At 41.5% G+C, this 19,450-nt stretch overlaps 1 protein-coding gene across 8 annotated transcripts in view; it reads right to left on the minus strand.

Annotated features, from left to right (window-relative positions):
* DLG1 (discs large MAGUK scaffold protein 1) overlaps nucleotides 1-19,450 on the minus strand; it is a 953,275-nt gene that overhangs the window by 235,180 nt on the left and 698,645 nt on the right. For all 8 annotated transcript variants that reach the window (XM_069213151.1, XM_069213153.1, XM_069213149.1 and 5 more), the window contains one exon: nucleotides 998-1,154. In XM_069213151.1, the coding sequence (XP_069069252.1) occupies nucleotides 998-1,154 (157 nt within the window). The remainder of the gene's footprint in view (nucleotides 1-997; nucleotides 1,155-19,450) is intronic.

The following is a 19,450-nucleotide window of genomic DNA, read 5'->3' on the forward strand; positions in this document are numbered from 1 at the left end:
GGCTTTAGTTGCAATACAGAGCAGGAGCAAGGATTTCAAAGCACTAGTGGCACTGTGGCTTCTTGCATGCTACTCGCTGCCAGAAATAGTCAAGTGCATGGATAGGTAGTCTAGGTGAGAGAGCACAGTTTAACTACATTAGCTTCATTTAAAACTCCCTAACAAAAATGCATCTAGACGTTAATTGTGGGTGGCAATAATAAATTCACTTTGTTAAGTTTATACTCAATTTCTTTTTTTTCTTTATTTGCTTAACGTTGGACATATCAAGTATGCATGGTCCACCTCAAACCATGTATCTAATCTACATGACCCAAACCCCGCCCTGTATTTAATTTCACAACTATCGGAGCTAGTCAGTCATGCCATAACTATAACTGCAATGCCCAGACAGAACAGCATTTTGTAGCATCCTGCACTCAGTCGCCCAGTCCTCAGCCCACAGGGTTCAACAATGAAGTCATGTCTGCAGCAACAAAACCATAGAATTACACATTTTCAAAAGGCCTGTTGTCCATATACATCAGCTTTTTCCCTACCAAAAATAGAGAAAAATGCTGAAAGCCACATCCCCCCCTTTTCATGAAAATGGCATGTATTTCTTTTTTTCCACTCAAGGCATTATACAAAATATACTGCTTTACCACCTAACATTACCATGCCCTCTCTCTTGTAGGTCATTCAGCAGTTACTATAACATTGCAAATGTTTTTTCCAGTCATTTATTGACCTCATGGCCTAACCTCACTCATGCCTTTTAATAATGAAATTTGAACAACTGTTCAATAAATGTGCTAAATGAATGTCATTAATGTTATTCATTCACTATTCAGATTTTAACACTCACCACACATGACACAAGTTAATTCAACAATTTACAATGCACTGTATAAGGTACAAATTACATTTTAAATTTAATGTAAAAATATATGGCTAGATGCGTATGTTAAAAAATGTTAACAAGGATGTTAAAAATATTTTTATTGTGAAACCATACCGAAATAATTCGATCCCCCTTTCGGAGCTCTCCACTTAAGTCTGCAGGTCCTCCTGCCAAAATGAAGGAAATGAAAATCCCTTCTCCGTCCTCCCCTCCAACGATGTTGAAGCCAAGACCTGTAGATCCTCGGTGCAGTAAAACTTTTCGAGGTTCCCTAAACAGAATGTCAAGTAGAGATTGGGTCTTTATTATTTATTAGCAAAAAATGTAGAAAAGAAAATGTTACTTACCCAGTAGACATCTGTTTGTGGCATGTAGTGCTGTAGATTCGTATGCTTTGCATAAGTCCACCATTTAGTGCTGGGGCTCAGAGTGTTACAAGTTGTTTTTCTTCGAAGAATATTTTCTAGTCACAAGAGCCAGTGACTCCTCACGATGATACTGCGCATGGGCATCGAGTCCTTTGTTAGATTGTTTTCCCACAGTCGGGTGAAGTAAAGAGTATGTATATGTAGATAGACAGTAAGTAAAAGATGTCCATGCAATGTATATACATATTTACAATATATTGTACTACAAAGACCACAGGTTTCGGGGAAGGAGGGAGGGCACATGTTAATCTACAGCACTACATGCCACGAACAGATGTCTGCTGGGTAAGTAACATTTTCCATTCAATGGCATGTGCAGCTGTAGATATACATGCTTTGCAAAGACTGTAAAGCAGTCCCCTCCCAAACAAGCGGTGGCTAGCCTGTAGGAGTTGGAGTACATCGTAATAATGTCCTAAGTAATGCTTGTGCAATATTTTCTTGTTGGCAAGCTAGGACATCTACACAGTAATGTTTAGCTTAGTAAGTGTGTGGTGTAGACCATGTAGCAACTTTACATATATCTGCTATTCGTATGTTCCCTAAAAATACTACTGAAGCTCCTTTTTTTCCTAGTAAAATGTGCCTTAGGAGCTACTGGTATCTGTATTTTACCTTTAAGATCACAAGATTGAATGCACTTCACTAATCATCTAGCTAACCCATTTTTTGAAAAAGGATTACCTTTGTAAGGCTGCGAAAAAACTATAAACAGTCTATTGTTCTGTATATTTAATACATGAGAGCTCTTTTAACATCAAGGGTATTTAGAGCTCTTTCAGCAATTGATTTGGTTGTGGAAAGAAGACTGGTAATTCCACTGATTGATTAATCTGAAAGGTGAAACTACCTTAGGTAGGAACTTTGGATTTGTTCTAAAGACTATTTTGTCTTTATGATTTTGGAAGAAAGGTTCACAATCTTCCTTGAGAGGAACTGTAAAGTACAAGAATGCATGGGTTCAAATGGACCCATAAGCCATGTGAGTACAATATTAAGATTCCGCAAAGAAGCAGGAGGTCCTATAAGTGGAATGACTCTCAAGGCCCTCCATGAATGCTTTGATGAGAGGAATTCTAAATAAAGAAAGATGTTGTCTATTTTGAAGGTAAGCAGCTATGGCCGCTAATTGAAGAATATGCAAGATTTGCTTTAAGTGTAATAGATAGCATACAATCTCTTACACTGAAGCCTTAAGCGGATAAATATTTTTGGGCTGACAATAATACACAAAACGTTTCCATTCAGCAGCATAACAATGTCTAGTTGTGGGATTGCGAGATTCTTTCAGAATATCTATACATTCAGATGGGAAGCAGCAAGTGACCAGATTCGATGACCTCAGGAGCCATATCGCAAGACTGCGAATGCTGGGATTCGGATGTCTGATTTTTCCTCTCCTTTGAGTCAAAAGATCTGGTCTGTTTGGGAGCTTGTGTTGTGGTACTACAGACAGATCCAATAGTGTTGTATACCAACGGTGACGTGCCCGTGTGGGAGCTAGGAGAATCATAGTGAGTGAAGTTTGTTTGCTAACCAGAAATGGAATAAGTGGGAGAGGCAGAAAAGCATAGGTAAATATCTCTGACCAGCTCATGCACAGAGCATTGCCCTCTGACTGAGGGTGTGGATTTCTGGAAGCAAAGCTTTGGCATTTTGAGTTTTCATGTGTGGCGAAGAGATCTATGTCTGGAGCTCCCCAAAGTTGAACGTATTTTTTAGTTACTTGTGCGTGAATTTCCCATTCTTGGACTTAATACTGTGCCCTGCTTAAGAGGTCCACTAGTTGATTTTCTATTCCTGGGCGATACCCAGCCAGTAGTTGAATGTGATTGTGAACTGCCCACTTCCAAATTGCTGAGCTAGAAGGGACAATTGAGTAAAGTGCCGCACCCCCCCCCGTTTTTGCAGATAATACATTGCTGTCATATTGTCTGTGCGTATTAATAGTACCTTGTGTGAGAGTTTTGTCAGAAATGCTTTGAGTGCTAGGATGACTGCCAGTAATTCCAAGTAATTTATATGATAAGTCTGTTGTGTGGTGAGGTTGTTGAGGTGCGCTCCCCAACCTATCCGTGATGCATCTGTTGTAAGATAGGTCCAAGGCAAAGGGTCCTGGAAAGGGCCACCCTTTTGAGAGGTTGGTGTGATTCCACCATTGCAGAGAGCGGCAAGTCTGGTGGTCCAACAACACTAGATACTGAAGTTGACCCTGTGACTAAGACCACTGTTGGGAAAGACACTCCTGCAGTCTTGCATGTGGAACTATAGCTATACAGGAAACCATCATTCCTAATAGTTTCATCACTAACTTCACTGTATAAGTGTGATTGTGTTGTAATTGAGAGATGAGATTGTGAAATGCTTGAATTCTTACTGGGTTTGGATATGTGAACCTGACAGTGTTCAGAATTGCTCCCAGATACAGCTGTATTTGTGATGGATGCAGGTGGGATTTGAGGTAGTAGACTGTGAATCCCAAACTGTGTAGAAGATCTACTTTGTACTGAGTGTGTTGCTGATAAGTGTGAAGTGCACTGGCTTTTATTAGCCCGTCGGCTAGATATGGAAACACATGCATGTGTATCTTTCTTAGCAATGCTGCAACTACTGCTAAACATTTTGTGAACACCCTTGGTGCTGTTATCTCGAATGAAATATCTTGAATTGGTAGTGCATTCCTGCAATGACAAATCTTAGGTATTTGCGATGTGATGGATGCATGGGAATGTTAAACTAGGCATCCTTGAGGTCTAATACTGTCATGTAATCCCCTTGCTGCAGTAGAGGAATAACATCTTGCAGAGTGACCATATGAAAGTGTTCTGAACAAAGGTATAGGTGGAGAGGCCGGAGATCTAAAATTGGCCTTAATGAGATGTCTTTTTTGGTACCAGAAGTATAGTGAATATACTCCTAACCCTTATTGGGATCCTGATTCTATGGCCCCTTTGAGCAGCAGGGACTGTACTTCCTCTTTCACTAGAGTGAGATTGCCCTGAGCGAGTTTGTGTGAACGAGAGGGAATGTTTGGCAGAGTGGAAAGAGTTCCAGACAATAGCCATGTTGGATAATTGACAGAACCCACTGGTCTGTAGTGATGTTTTGCCATTGTGAATAAAAGTTTACCAGTCTTCCTCCCACAGGAGATATGTGCGCTGTGGGGGTGTTCAGGAAGTCACTGCTTGGTTGAGGTAGAGGAACCTCTGGAAGTGGATGCTTTCCCTATTCCTCTATTAATGATCCTCTATAAGAACTTCTAAATGATCCTCTTGTATAAAAAATGTGAGGTCTGTTTTTGTTGTGAGGTCTGTTTTTGTTGTGAGGTTGCTGTCTGTGTCTGATGGTTTGAAGCCACCTCTAAATTGTGGCCTACGAAAATTGCCTCTAGTAGGTGTGTTGTATAGTGCACCCATAGCCTTAGCTGCCTCTGAATCTTTTTTGAGGTTTTCTATTGTTGTACCCACCTCTGATCCGAATAGATGCTCCTTATCATAGGGCATATTTAAGACAGCTTGCTGTATTTCGGGTTCAAAACCTGTAGTTTTTAGCCAAGCATGCCTTCTAATGACCACACTGGTGTTACTCACTCTTGCTGCTTTATCAGCTGCGTCTGCAGCACATCTAATAGCGTAATAAGTTACAGCTTGCCCTTCTGTGACTATTTGCTGTCCCCGTTTTTGATATTCAGGTGGAAGATACTGTAAAAGTTCATCCATCTCGTCCCAATGGGCCCTATCATACCTATCCAAGAGTGCCTGTGAGTCTGATATCCTCCAGTGATTTGCCAGCTGGGAAGCTACCCTTTTACCTGTTGCATTTAACTTTTAGCTTTCCTTGGCTGGAGGAGGAGCATCTCCTGTGGACTGACTATTAGCCCTTTTCCTGGCTGCACTAATGACTATGGAAACAGGTGGTAACTTGTCCTGATAAAAACTGGGTCCAAAGGTACAGGTTTATACTTCTTATCCATCCTAGGTGTGATTATTCTGACCTTGACTGGTTCTTTGAAAATGTCAGACGAATATGCCTGGAAGTATCAGAAGACACTGGTATTTTTTATGTGTAGCTGTTAATATCTAAAAAAAAAAAAGAAATAGAAAATCCTCCTCAATGGGATCTGTGTGCAGCTGAACATTATGGTAGGCAGCTGCCCTAGCTATAAACTGGTTATAGGCAGTGTTATCTTCTAGTGAAGATGGTCTGGCAGAATATAAATCTGGATCGTTATAAAGAATTCGAAGGGGGTCATATAGGTCCCATGGATCTGTATCTTGCTGAAAGTCACAAAGATCATCCCTGTGAGGTGATGCCAAGCATGTCTGTGGTGAAAACTGTGTGTCATATGTAGGTGACGATGGTGGTGGTGAAGTGGAAGGACAGAAAGGAGAATGTGGTGGTGAAGGCTGTTGCTGTATAGCTTTTTCTCTCTCCTCTGTTGAGACTTTATTTGGTGGAGACCTAGCATCTTGAAAAGTTAATTTTCTTTTAATAGTTGCAGGAGGAGAAGCAGCTATCCTTCCTGTGTTAATATGAAGTGTGCGCTGTTTTGCATACATATTCTCTAAAAAAAGGTTCTATATTTGATCAGTCCTCTGTGCAAGGGTCCTTTTGACTGTCTTTGGGTAGTGTGACTTGGCAGGTGTACTCACGTACTGTTCCGGAGGTATGGACTGGCTGTCGACATCAGAATCTTGATTGTAGTCTTAATCGCTGATGGATGAGGCTGTGCGCTGTCCCACCTCTTCTTGCGCATGTTCCTCTCCGAAAATATCAAGTGTGTCTTCTGTGGACTTGGACGCCATCTCTAACTGATGCGCTCTTCGGTCCCAGATAGCTTTCTTGGAACCAAACGATCTACAGGCGTTGTAGGTCTCTGCTCGATTGTCAGGAGAGAAGCACAGATTGCACACCAAATGCTGGTCAGTGTGTGGGAATTTAGCGTGACACTGAGGGCAGAATCGAAACAGAGTTTGTTCCATCAGCCTGACATTGAAGTAGGCATGAAAAGGGCTAGGACCCCCATAAGGGCGTAAAATCGATCCCAACGATCTAAATCAGATCGACTATAGAGGAGAAACAGGATCAAAACTATACCGACACGATTAGAAAAAAGGTAGAATACAGTTCAGAAGTACCAGACCGAGATCCACCAGAGTGAGAGTAAACAGGTCAGAACCAGACAGCAGAAAGAAAACTAACAAAGGACTTGATGCCCATGCGCAGTATCACTGAGAGGAGAAGTCACTATCTTGCGACTCGAAAACATTCTTCAAAGAAAAACAACTCATAACACTCCAAGCCCAACACTAGATGGTGGACTTATGCAAAGCATGTGTATCTATAGCTACACATGCCATCAAACACACACACAAACAAATAAACATGAAATACTGTGTTTCCATAAAGTTAATACAATACTCAATATTTTGTTATGCAAATGATGTGTTGACATATCTCTACATCGATTTTATTTATTACAATTTGTATATAGAGTGCAGATGCTATCTTAGCTGGTGAAGTATGCGTACATATTTATTACGTCATATACCTATAACACATGCATGCAAAGTATAGTATGCTAATTATTAGAATTATTGCATGTTGGAGGGGCATGATCTTCGAGAGTCATGATGCTCCTCCCTGCCATCAATAATGGGAATTAAGAGCATATTATGGTCTGCATATATGGATAATGCTATTGCATTTGTCATACATGCATGTTTTATCAAAATCTTTTAACCACAGCCAGATGCAAAGAGTTTAGATGCCAACAGAACAGTTTAGTAAACTTGGTGTACAGACCTTGTTAAGTTAGGTTTTTCTATGTGCAGAGTAATTATTACACGCAGTTTGAGAGTAGTAAAACAGTGTTTTTCTAATGCCAATTTTGCTATGGTAATTAATTGAATTTGACCTTTGCTCTGTGGTAGTACTAAATGTGTAAATGTCCGTTTACGAACACAATTGCTCTGAATAACGTGTTGCGAATTACAAAACACACAGTTAAAGTACAGTTACAAAATTACTTCTGAAAAAACACTGAATATGTAAGTTATTGTTAGCTCCTCACACATCAAATGCAAAGCTTATAAGTGCATAACCTACACTAATAAGAAAATGAACACCTAACAGGATGTTATTGAATAAAACATACTCAAACCAAGAAATAATACTTCAGTCATAAATAGCTCATTAAATGTTAATGAATGTGATAAGCAATGTGATCTGAAAAATCATTTATGAAAGGTTTAACTTAATCGGTTACATTAAATGTGATTTCATAAGCATCGTATATGGTCTATGATTTATGGATTGAATGGCTGTTGTGCAAGTTTTCATTTGCCAACCTAGCTGTAACTTGCACATTTCAGCTGTTAACTCATAACTAGAACCGTACTTTACTGTCGTTCTTCAATATAATTCAGAGATGTATTTATAAGGCATGACAACCAATGCTTCACTTTAACTGTAGTTTTTTAGGGCTAAGACTGCCAAGAAAGCACAGCAGTCTTGTTTGCTTACAACTTTTTGGAGCATTCTGAACGGATCCCTGGGAATGCAATCCGTCCACTGCTGACCATTGGATTTGTGGCCTTTAACTCACATTTTCTGGCTTTATTTGTTTTAGACTCTCCGGCTTCAGTTTGTCCCTCCTGTTGCCCAAACCTTGTTCAACGTATTCTTCCACAAACTCACTTTCTGTAAACTGCCCTTTAAGGAAAATGTTACTTACCTGTAGACTTCTGTTTGTGGAATGTAGTGCTGTAGATTTGCATGCTGTGCATAAGCTCACCATTAGTGCTGGGTTCGAAGTGGTACAACTTGTTTTTCTTCAAAGAATGGTTTTCGAGTCACAGGATTGAGTGACTCCTCCTCTCAGTGGTAGTGCGCATTGAGTCCTTTGTTAGGTTGTTTTTTCTGCAGGCAGGAGAGTGAAGTAGTGTGTAAAGAGAGAAAGAAGTCCATGCAATGTATCTATAAATATACAATATTTACATATTAATACAATAGCAACGTCTGCAGGCATCCGGGCAGGACGCATGTGAATCTACAGCCCTACATGTCACGAACAGATGTCTACTGGTAGGTAACATTTTCCGTTCGAAGGCATGTGTGGCTGTGCATAGACTGAAAAGCAGTCCCTCTAAAAAGGTGACTAGCATGCAGGAGTTGCAATTGTTTGGAAAAGTGTGCTAAGTACTCCTTGGTAAAACATTGGCTTGTTGCCTTGCTAGTACATCTACACAATAGTGTTTTGTGAAGGTATGTGGTGTAGACCATGTAGCTGCTTTACAAATACCTGCTATAGGTATGTTCCCTATAAAATCCATTGAAGCACCCTTCTTCCTAATACTAGAGTGGGCTCTAGGTGTGAGAGACAAGTTTTGTTTTGCTTTAGCATAGAAAGTTTGAATTCACTTGACTATCCATCTAGCTATACCGACTTTTGATACAGGGTTTCCTTTGAGGGGCATTAAAAAGGCCACAAAAGTTTTTTTTTTTCCTGAACAGTTTGTTTCTATCTATATAATACTTAAGAACACTTACCATCAAGAATCTGTAGAGCCCTTTCCGTCACAGAGTCTGGTTGGGGAAAGAAAACTGGTAGTTCTATTGATTGATATGAATTTGGGAAACTACCTTTGGTAGGGATTCAGGATTAGTTCCAATAACTACTTTACATTTGTGAACTTGGAAGAATGGTTCTTCCATGGTTAAAGCCAGAAGCTCACTGACACGTCTAAGGAAAGTGGTAGCTACAAGAAAAACTAACTTGCATGATAGGAGTTGTAAGGGACATGAATGTAGGGGCCATTCCTGGGAGATACTGTGCCACAATGTGAATGTGGTGATGAATTGCCCATTTCCATATTGTCTGTGCAAGATGGGACAGCTGAGATGAACGTGTCCTCCCCCCCCCCCTGTTTTCGTAGATAGTACAAGGCAGTCATGTAGTCTGTACGTAGTAGCACTACTCTGCATTGCAAGTGTTGAAGGAACACCTTCATTGCTGGGAAGACTGTGTGCAATTCCAGGTGACTGATGTGTAAGGACTGTTGAGTGATGTTCCATAGGCCTTGCACTGTAAGGTTGTGGAGGTGAGCTTACCAACCAGTCTGATGCGTCTGTAGTGAGAGTGATCTGATGCACAGGGTCCGAAAATGGGCCACCTTTTCATATGGTTTGTGGTGTTGCACCATTGCAGAGAGCGATGAGCTTGGTGGTTCAACAACATTGGATCTTCTAGTTGACCCTGTGCCCGAGACCACTGATGACAGGAACATTGTTGACACATGTGAAGTCCGGCAAGAGTTACAGTGGCATTACAGGATGCCATCATCCCCAGCTGGCACATGAACGTTCTCACTGTGTATGAATGTTTTTCTGTCTACTGAGTAATCAATGAGTGAAACGTCTGAACACGGGAAGAGCTGAGGAAAGCTAGCCTCAATTGTGATTTGAGAACCGCACCTAGATAAGGTTGTATCTTCTAAAGTTGGAGATGGAATTTGAGATAATTGATTGTGAATCCCAGAGAGTGGAGGAGATTGATTGTAAGTTGAGTGTGATGTTAAGATTGCTGTGAGGTGCTGGCTTTTATAAGCCAGTCGTCCAAGTAAGGAAAGACATGAATGTGTTGTCTCCTGAGGTGTGCGGCAACTACTGTAAGACACTTGGTGAATACTCTGGGAGCGGTTGTTACCCCAAAAGGTAAGACCCAGAACTGGTAAAGTTTTCCTGCCACCACAAATCAGAGGTATTTATGGTGTGCTGGATGGATGGGAATATGAAAATAAGTGTCTTAGATCAAACGCTGTCATATAAAGTCACTGTGTTGGAAAAGAGGAATGACATCCTGAAGAGTGACCATATAGAAATGCTCTGATCAAATGTAGTGGTTTAACAGTCCGTGATCTGGACTAGACCTGAGTGAACCATCCTTTTTGGGTATAAGAATTACAAGGAGTATACTATCTAACCTCGATGTTTTATTGAAATTGGCTCTGTGGGCCATTTGAGGAGAGGAGATTGCACTTCCTCTTTGAGAAGAGTGAGATGCTCTTGCGAAAAGGTGCAAGGGGGTATGTTTGGTGGAGTGGAAATAAACTCTTGATATCTGACTCCCCATCTGAGTCGGAGTCTTGGATCGAGAAGACCTCTTCTTGCTCTGGCTCCTCTTGTGCGAGCTCCTCCCCGAAGATGTCTGGTGTATCGCCTGAGTACGAGACGCCATTTGCAGTCGAAGAGCACTTCGGTCTCTAAGCATCTTGGTAGAACAAAAAGGATCAACACGCATTACAAGTTTGTTCATTGTGGTCGGGGAAGAAACACAAATTACACACCCCGTGTTAATCGGTGTAGGTGAATTTGGAATGACATTGAGGGCTAAAACAAAATGGAGTCCGTTCCATCAGGTCTGCAAAGCTGGATGCCACCTGGAGGATGTAGGCTCAATGAGGGGTGCAGATGCCCCCGCAACGGTGGGGAGGTGGTTTCAGGATTTGAATTCGAACAGAGGACAGGCTATGAAAAAGAAAATGCGATCGAAAGATGTCGAGAAACCCGTTTGGAATTTTATAGAGCCGTGAACTCAGAGGGAGAACAATCTAACAAAGGACTAGATGCCCATGCGCACTATCACCGAGAGGAGGAGTCACTTAATCCCGTGACTCAAAAACCATTCTTTGAAGGAAAACAAGTTGTACCGCTCCAAACCCAACACTAGATGGCGAGTTCATGCACAGCATGTGTATCTACAGCCACAGAACATCTTGTCCTTATCTTGTCATATTGGTTGTACATTCAAATGACAGCTGGCTTTCTCTTCCAAGGGAGCTTGGTGTTTACTTTGCTTTCTCTGACTTCAGAGTGGGAGAATTTTGTTGACAATCCTGCGGAGTGCCTGTATGTGTGGAATGCGTGTAGGATGCTTTTTTTTTTTAGCGTACAACAAAAAAATGAATGTTGCTGATGTATTAGAATATATCCGAATTAGTACAAATGAAGCACATTTTGCTATGAAGTGTGGTGGACACAAATATTAAAATACAGGCAAAACACATCAATACACTAGGTGGCGACATTTGCATACACTATCATTTTTGGCACTAAAACTGTATTTTTGGTGCAAATGTAATCGTCATTTCACTTGAAAATTAGTCGACTGTAATGGCAGAGTGCTACCACACCATGCCTACTCCACACTACGCCACTCTACTCCATTATGTGACACTCCGCTCTACGACATGTCACACCACTCACTCCACGACAACACTCCACACTACCTCTCTCCACTCCACACATCCCACTCCACCCAGACTCCAAATCCACCCGACTGCAAATCCACCCCACCTCCGCTACCATCTACCCCACTACACTCAATGTAACCCGATCAACCCCATTCCAATCTGCCCTAATCCACTCCACTATGATCCAATCTTCACCATCTCACCCGAATCTACCCCACTCTACTCCAACCGACCTCACCCCACTCGAATGAACTCCAGTCCACCCCAACCTGCTGCACTCCACCCAAATCTACCCACTGTGCTCCAATCTACCCAGTCTACCCAACTCCAATAAACTCCAATCTACCACCATCCTAATCTACCCTACTCCAAATTACCCCACCCCAATAAACTCCACTCCACCTTCCTATCTTCCCCACTCCAATCTACCCCATCTACTTCACTCCAATCTACTCCACCCCACCCCATTCTACTCCAATCTACCCTTTTGTAATCCTCACAATCTATCCCACTTCATTCTAATCTACCCTACTTCACTCCACTCCCAATCTGCCCCACTGCACTCGTCCCCTGTCCATCTCAACTCCAATCTCGACTCCACTCCAGTCTTTGCAGCTCCATTTCAAACTACCTAACTCCAATCCAGCAAATCTGCCCCACTCCGCCCCAATTTACCACACTCCATTCCACTCTAACCGATTTACCCCATCCCAAACTACCCCACTTCTCTCCAATCTACCCTAATCCCCCACTCCAATCTAACCCAATTTACTCTACCCCATCCCAATTTATCCCAAAACTGTATAATATACCCTGCTCCCCAATCTCCCCCACTCTAATTGACCCCAATAATCAAACCCAAACTACCATACTCTATTCCAATCTACGCTATTATCCACCCCACTCCAATCTACCTCAATCCATCATACTCCTCTAGACCCCAATATAACCGACTCCTCTTTAACCTAGCTATCCCAATCAACACTACTCTTACCCCCCCCCCACGGCAATCTAACCCATGGTAATACCCCACAGCAACCTACTTCATGGCAATCTGGACCAATATATCCCACTGCAATTTACCCCACTGCAATGTATAGCATGCCACCCCAATCTACTCCACTCCAACCTAATCTACCCCACTCTACCCTAATGTACCCCAATTCAAACAAATTCAATCTACATTCTGGTTGGAGGCGTTTTTGTAGGTTTCTCCACAAATTCTAAGCTAAGACCTGCATTCACTAGACAAAAGAAACCATCTGTCCTTTGTGATCTCTCTCCAGTGTTTTGCACAGTAGGAAATGTTCCCGCCCACGTGGCGCAAAGTTGAGACTTTGAAGAATGGAGTGACCGGTGCCTGTAGTTCGTCCGAGTCTTCCTCTGGAGATCTAGGCTGGGTGGTGTTTCTTGGTCTTTAAGCAGTTCTGGGAAAAGCCAGTGATGATTATCTGTACTGAGACTAATACTGTTGGTATGGTTGGAGTTGAGCAGGACGCAACTAGTACCTACATTGCTGATATCCACCTGCATAGGTAGGTTGTCCTTTTCCTTTATAAGATGGAAAGGGATGTTGTGTGCATTACTGCAGAACTCCAAGAAATCAATCATGTAGGGCTTTATCTACATGTTTTCTAAACAAAGATTCACCATCAAAAAGCATACCTTGAATTTTATTTTGCACCTCAGATCTGAATGATGTACAGCCTAGCCACCTGTGTCTTCTTAAGAAGGCAGTACCAGCAAGGTGTCTGAATCATGTAGTCACTACATCCTTAGATGCGCCTATAATTCCTGTTAGTTACTTTTAATTAAAAATGGTGATCACTTCATTCTTTTTGTCTTAAGGTAGATGATCTAATATCAGTGATAGGTTTGACCACATGTGCCTGTGAAACTGCCTAGACTACCCAGTAAATATGATGCTCTGATAGTTGTTGCTGCCATTGCAGAGACTGTGTTGCCGATGTTATCCAAGGGTATACCTACCCTTTCTGGGGGCACTGTGCACGGTGTAAAAGGGGTTTAGATCTTATCTGCACTGCCTGCATAACAGAATCCGATTTTGGTGTCTTATTAGGCATCTGGGGAAGTTTCTGATGCGTTATATTTTTTAATGAAGATGAGGACCTAATGATGAAGCTGTTGCTGGGTTTTGAAAAACATTGTGTCCTTTCTTCCATTCCACACATGGTCCATAACTGGTATTGACTGTGCTGATTTCTTTGGTGTATCCTTGAATTTATATAGGAAGCAGTCAATATCTTTGGTTTGTAAAAGCATGTGAAGAACGTTTAGAAGCCTTTCCAATGATAGCATGCAAACTTGCTATGCCATCTGGTGTCGAGTCTATGGGTGCCGGCATTTGGGAAATTGATGAAGGGATTATATAATCATTCCACTGTGGGGTTCACGGAGATAAACTAATTGTATTGTAATTGTATTTAAATAGCGCTTATTTACCTCTGAGAAGGCACAGCACTTTTTGGCAAGTAAGATGCTACGCCAGAACCCAAAAGGTAGTTTAGCATAGGGAAACATAAGTATAGCATTCGTTTTAGTATAGGGAAATATGAGTTTATTTGAGTGGTGGACATGAGTCTGTTAGTTGGATTGAATAAAATAATAGAAAGGACGAAGAGCGAAGGATCCTGAAGTGTTAATTGGGAGGAGAGAAAAGTCGGTTGAAAGGGATTAGGGAGATCATAGTAGTAAAATGACGTTTGGGATGAGTCAAAGGCGAGATACGAGGGAAACTGTTGTAGAGTTGTTCAGGAGACCATCGTAGTAAACTAAGGTTTGGCATGAGCCAAGAGGGATAGAGTTGGGAATATTTTAGGAAGGGTTATTTTGAAGATCATATTAGAAAGAGGTTTGGGATGAGTTAGAAAGTGGCGATAGTGGATAGACAGAGATTTGGGTGAGAGAGTACTGCATTCAAGAGTTTTTTTTTTTTTTAATCTTTTGTACAGTAGGGCTAAAGTAATAAATCTATAGATAAATGATTACCTAGAAAGGAAATAAATGTAAAAGAAAGGTAATATATTGTGTTTTCATGTTGTATTGTATAAACAGACTTTTAAGTGTTACGGTATTTGAAGGTAATATGCGTACTTTTTATAAAATGTATCTTTTACTCAGTATTTCAATAGTGAAATGCTTGTAGATAATGGTTAAGATAATATTTACCTATTGTGATAGATAAATAAAACCGACTCATAAGCATCTAATCAAAACAACTTCTATGGAAACTATGCAAAAACCTATGAGCATGTTGAGCATTGCAATATATGGAAAATGTCACTTACCCAGTGTACATCTGTTCGTGGCATTAGTCGCTGCAGATTCACATGCTGTGCACATCCCGCCATCTGGTGTTGGGCTCGGAGTGTTCCAAGTTGTTTTTTCTTCGAAGAAGTCTTTTCGAGTCACGAGACCGAGGGACTCCTCCCATTTCGACTCCATTGCGCATGGGCGTCGACTCCATCTTAGATTGTTTTCCCCGCAGAGGGTGAGGTAGGAGTTGTGTATGCTAGTAATAGTGCCCATGCAATGGAGTGAATACGTATGTACATAATGAAGTTTAAAGTAATATATTTACAAATTTACAAATGTTTAAGATCTACTTCTAAACGGCTACAGGCTCCCGGGGAGGCGGGTGGGCGCATGTGAATCTGCAGCGACTAATGCCACAAACAGATGTACACTGGGTAAGTGACATTTTCCGTTCGATGGCATGTGTAGCTGCAGATACACATGCTGTGCATAGACTAGTAAGCAGTTATCTCCCCAAAAGCGGTGGTTCAGCCTGTAGGAACTGAAGTTGCTTGAAACAATGTTCTTAATACAGCCTGACCTACTTATCTCCCCAAAAGCGGTGGTTCAGCCTGTAGGAACTGAAGTTGCTTGAAACAATGTTCTTAATACAGCCTGACCTACTGTGGCTTGTTGTGAAGTTAACACATCTACACAGTAGTGTTTGGTAAATGTATGAGGCGTGGACCATGTTGCTGCCTTACATATTTTGTTCATTGGAATATTTCCTAGAAAGGCCATGGTAGCACCTTTCTTTCTGGTTGAGTGTGCCTTTGGTGTAATAGGCAGCTCTCTCTTTGCTTTAAGATAGCAGGTTTGAATACACTTAACTATCCATCTAGCAATGCCTTGTTTTGAAATTGGATTTCCTGTATGAGGTTTTTGAAAGGCAATAAATAGTTGTTTTGTTTTTCGAATTAGTTTTGTTCTGTTAATGTAGTACATTAGCCCTCTTTTGATGTCTAATGTATGTAGTGCTCTTTCAGCTACAGAATCTGGCTGTGGGAAGAACACTGGTAATTCTACTGTTTGATTCAAGTGGAACGGTGAGATAACTTTTGGTAAAAAAATGTGATTTGTCCGTAGAACTACTTTACTCTTGTGTATTTGAATAAATGGTTCTTGTATGGTAAATGCTTGAATTTCACTCACTCTTCTTAGAGATGTGATGGCAATCAACGATGCAACTTTCCACGTTAAGTATTGCATTTCACAAGAGTGCATGGGCTCAAAAGGCGGACCCATGAGTCGTGTTAAGACAATGTTGAGGTTCCATGAAGGAACTGGTGGTGCTCTTGGTGGTATAATTCTCTTTAGGCCTTCCATAAACGCTTTTATGACTGGTATCCTAAATAATGAAGTTGAGTGCGTAATTTGCAGGTAAGCTGAAATTGCGGTAAGATATATCTTTATAGAAGAGAAAGCTAGTTTTGACTTTTGCAAATGTAGTAAGTATCCTACTATATGTTTTGCAGATGCGTGTAAGGGTTGAATTTGATTATTATGGCAGTAATAAACAAATCTTTTCCACTTATTTGCATAGCAGTGTCTAGTGGTAGGTTTCCTAGCTTGTCTTATGACTTCCATACATTCTTGTGTGAGGTCTAAGTGTCCGAATTCTAGGATTTCAGGAGCCAAATTGCTAGATTCAGCGATGCTGGATTTGGATGTCTGATCTGTTGTTTGTGTTGTGTTAACCGATCTGGTTTGTTTGGTAGTTTGACATGAGGTACTACTGAAAGGTCTAGTAGTGTTGTGTACCAAGGTTGTCTTGCCCATGTTGGTGCTATTAGTATGAGTTTGAGTTTGTTTTGACTCAACTTGTTAACTAGATATGGAAGGAGTGGGAGAGGGGGAAAAGCGTAAGCAAATATCCCTGACCAATTCATCCATGACGCATTGCCCTGAGACTGATCTTGTGGGTACCTGGATGCGATGTTTTGGCATTTTGAGTTTTCCTTTGTTGCAAACAGATCTATTTGTGGTGTTCCCCAAATTTGGAAGTAAGTGTTTAGTATTTGGGGGTGAATCTCCCATTCGTGGATCTGTTGGTGATCCCGAGAGAGATTGTCTGCTAACTGGTTCTGAATTCCTGGAATAAATTGTGCTATTAGGCGAATGTGGTTGTGAATCGCCCAATGCCACATTTTCTGTGTCAGGATACACAACTGTGCCGAGTGTGTCCCTCCCTGTTTGTTTAAGTAATACATTGTTGTCATGTTGTCTGTTTTGACAAGAATGTATTTGTGGGTTATGGGTTGAAATGCTTTCAGCGCTAGAAATACCGCTAACAGTTCTAAGTGATTTATGTGAAACTGTCTTTGTTGTATGTCCCATTGTCCTTGGATGCTGTGTTGATTGAGGTGTGCTCCCCACCCTGTCATGGAAGCATCTGTCGTTATTACGTATTGTGTCACTGGGTCTTGGAAAGGCCGCCCTTGGTTTAAATTTATACTGTTCCACCATTGAAGCGAGATGTATGTTTGGCGGTCTATCAACGCCAGATCTAGAAGCTGACCCTGTGCTTGTGACCATTGTGATGCTAGGCACTGTTTTAAGGGCCGCATGTGCAACCTTGCATTTGGGACAATGGCTATGCATGAAGACATCATGCCTAGTAGTTTCATTACGATTTTGACTTGTATCCTTTGTTTTGGATACATGGTCTGTATTACATTGTGAAATGTTTGAATTCTTTGTGGACTTGAAGTGGCAATCCCTTTGCTGTGTTGATTGTCGCCCCTAAGTATTGTTGTGTTTGACACGGCAGAAGGTGTGACTTTGCGTAGTTGATTGAGAAACCTAGTTTGTGTAGGATTTCTATGACATATCTTGTGTGTTGTGAACACCGTCCTAGCGTGTTGGTTTTGATTAACCAATCGTCCAGGTACGGGAACACATGTATTTGTTGCCTTCTGATATGTGCAGCTACTACTGCCAGGCATTTTGTAAAAACTCTTGGCGCAGTTGTTATTCCGAATGGCAACACTTTGAATTGGTAATGTATCCCTTGGAATACAAACCTTAGGTACTTTCTGTGTGAAGGATGTATTGGTATATGGAAATATGCATCCTTTAGGTCTAGTGTTGTCATGTAGTCTTGTTGTTTGAGCAGTGGGATTACGTCTTGTAATGTAACCATGTGAAAGTGGTCTGATTTGATGTAGGTATTTAATGTTCTGAGATCTAGTATAGGTCTCAGACTCTTGTCTTTTTTGGGTATCAGAAAGTACAGTGAGTAAACTCCTGTGTTTATTTGTTGTCTTGGTACTAATTCTATTGCTTCTTTCTGTAGCAATGCCTGAACTTCTAGTCCTAGAAGATCTATATGTTGTTTTGACATACTGTGTGTTTTCAGTGGGACGTTTTGAGGGAATTTGAGGAATTCTATGCAATAACCATGCTGGATAATTGCTAAGACCCAAGTGTCTGTTGTTATTCCCTCCCAATGTGTGTAAAACTTGGTTAGTCTCCCCCCCACAGGTGTTATGTGTTGGGGATTTGTGACCTTGAAGTCACTGTTTGTTTGGAGGAGTTTTGGGACTTTGGAACTTTCCTCTATTTCTTTGAAATTGTCCTACTCTATATTGTCCCCGAAAACCTCCCTGCTGATACTGGCTCTGGTAAGTGGGCTTTGTTTGTGAGGTTGTGGCTTCTGTGGTTTGCCCTCGAAACCCCCCTCGAAATTGTGTCTTTCGAAATGTGCCTCTGCTCTGCGGGGAGTAGAGTGCGCCCATGGCTTTGGCCGTGTCAGTGTCTTTCTTAAGTTTTTCTATAGCAGTGTCCACCTCCGGCCCAAATAACTGCTGTCCATTGAATGGCATATTTAGCACAGCTTGCTGTATCTCTGGTTTAAATCCTGATGTACGCAGCCATGCATGTCTCCTTATTGTTACTGCTGTGTTGACAGTTCTAGCAGCTGTGTCTACAGCATCCATTGCTGACCGTATCTGATTATTGGAGATACTTTGTCCCTCTTCTACCACTTGCTGCGCTTTTTTTTGGAACTCTCTTGGTAAATGTTCAATAAAGTGTTGCATCTCATCCCAATGGGCCCTATCATATCTGGATAACAAAGCTTGCGAATTTGCAATACGCCACTGGTTTGCTGCCTGTGCCGCCACCCTTTTGCCTGCAGCATCGAATTTTCTACTTTCTTTATCTGGAGGTGGTGCATCTCCTGAAGTATGAGAGTTGGCTCTTTTGCGCGCTGCTCCCACTACAACAGAGTCTGGTGTTAGCTGTTGTGTGATGTACACTGGGTCTGTTGGTGGCGGTATATATTTTTTATCTACTCTTGGAGTAATGGCTCTCCCTTTGACAGGCTCCTCAAACACTTGTTTGGAGTGTTTTAGCATTCCAGGTAACATCGGAAGGCTCGGATATTGACTGTGTGTGGACGACAGTGTATTAAAAAGAAAGTCGTCTTCAATGGGTTCTGAATGAAGGCTGACATTGTGAAATGCCGCTGCTCTCGACACCACCTGAGCGTAGCCTGTACTATCCTCTGGTGGCGATGGTCTCGCTGGATAGCATTCTGGACTATTATCTGACACTGGTGCGTCATAAAG

Source organism: Pleurodeles waltl, chromosome 11, assembly GCF_031143425.1.
Source record: "Pleurodeles waltl isolate 20211129_DDA chromosome 11, aPleWal1.hap1.20221129, whole genome shotgun sequence".
NCBI classification, from domain to species: domain Eukaryota; kingdom Metazoa; phylum Chordata; class Amphibia; order Caudata; family Salamandridae; genus Pleurodeles; species Pleurodeles waltl.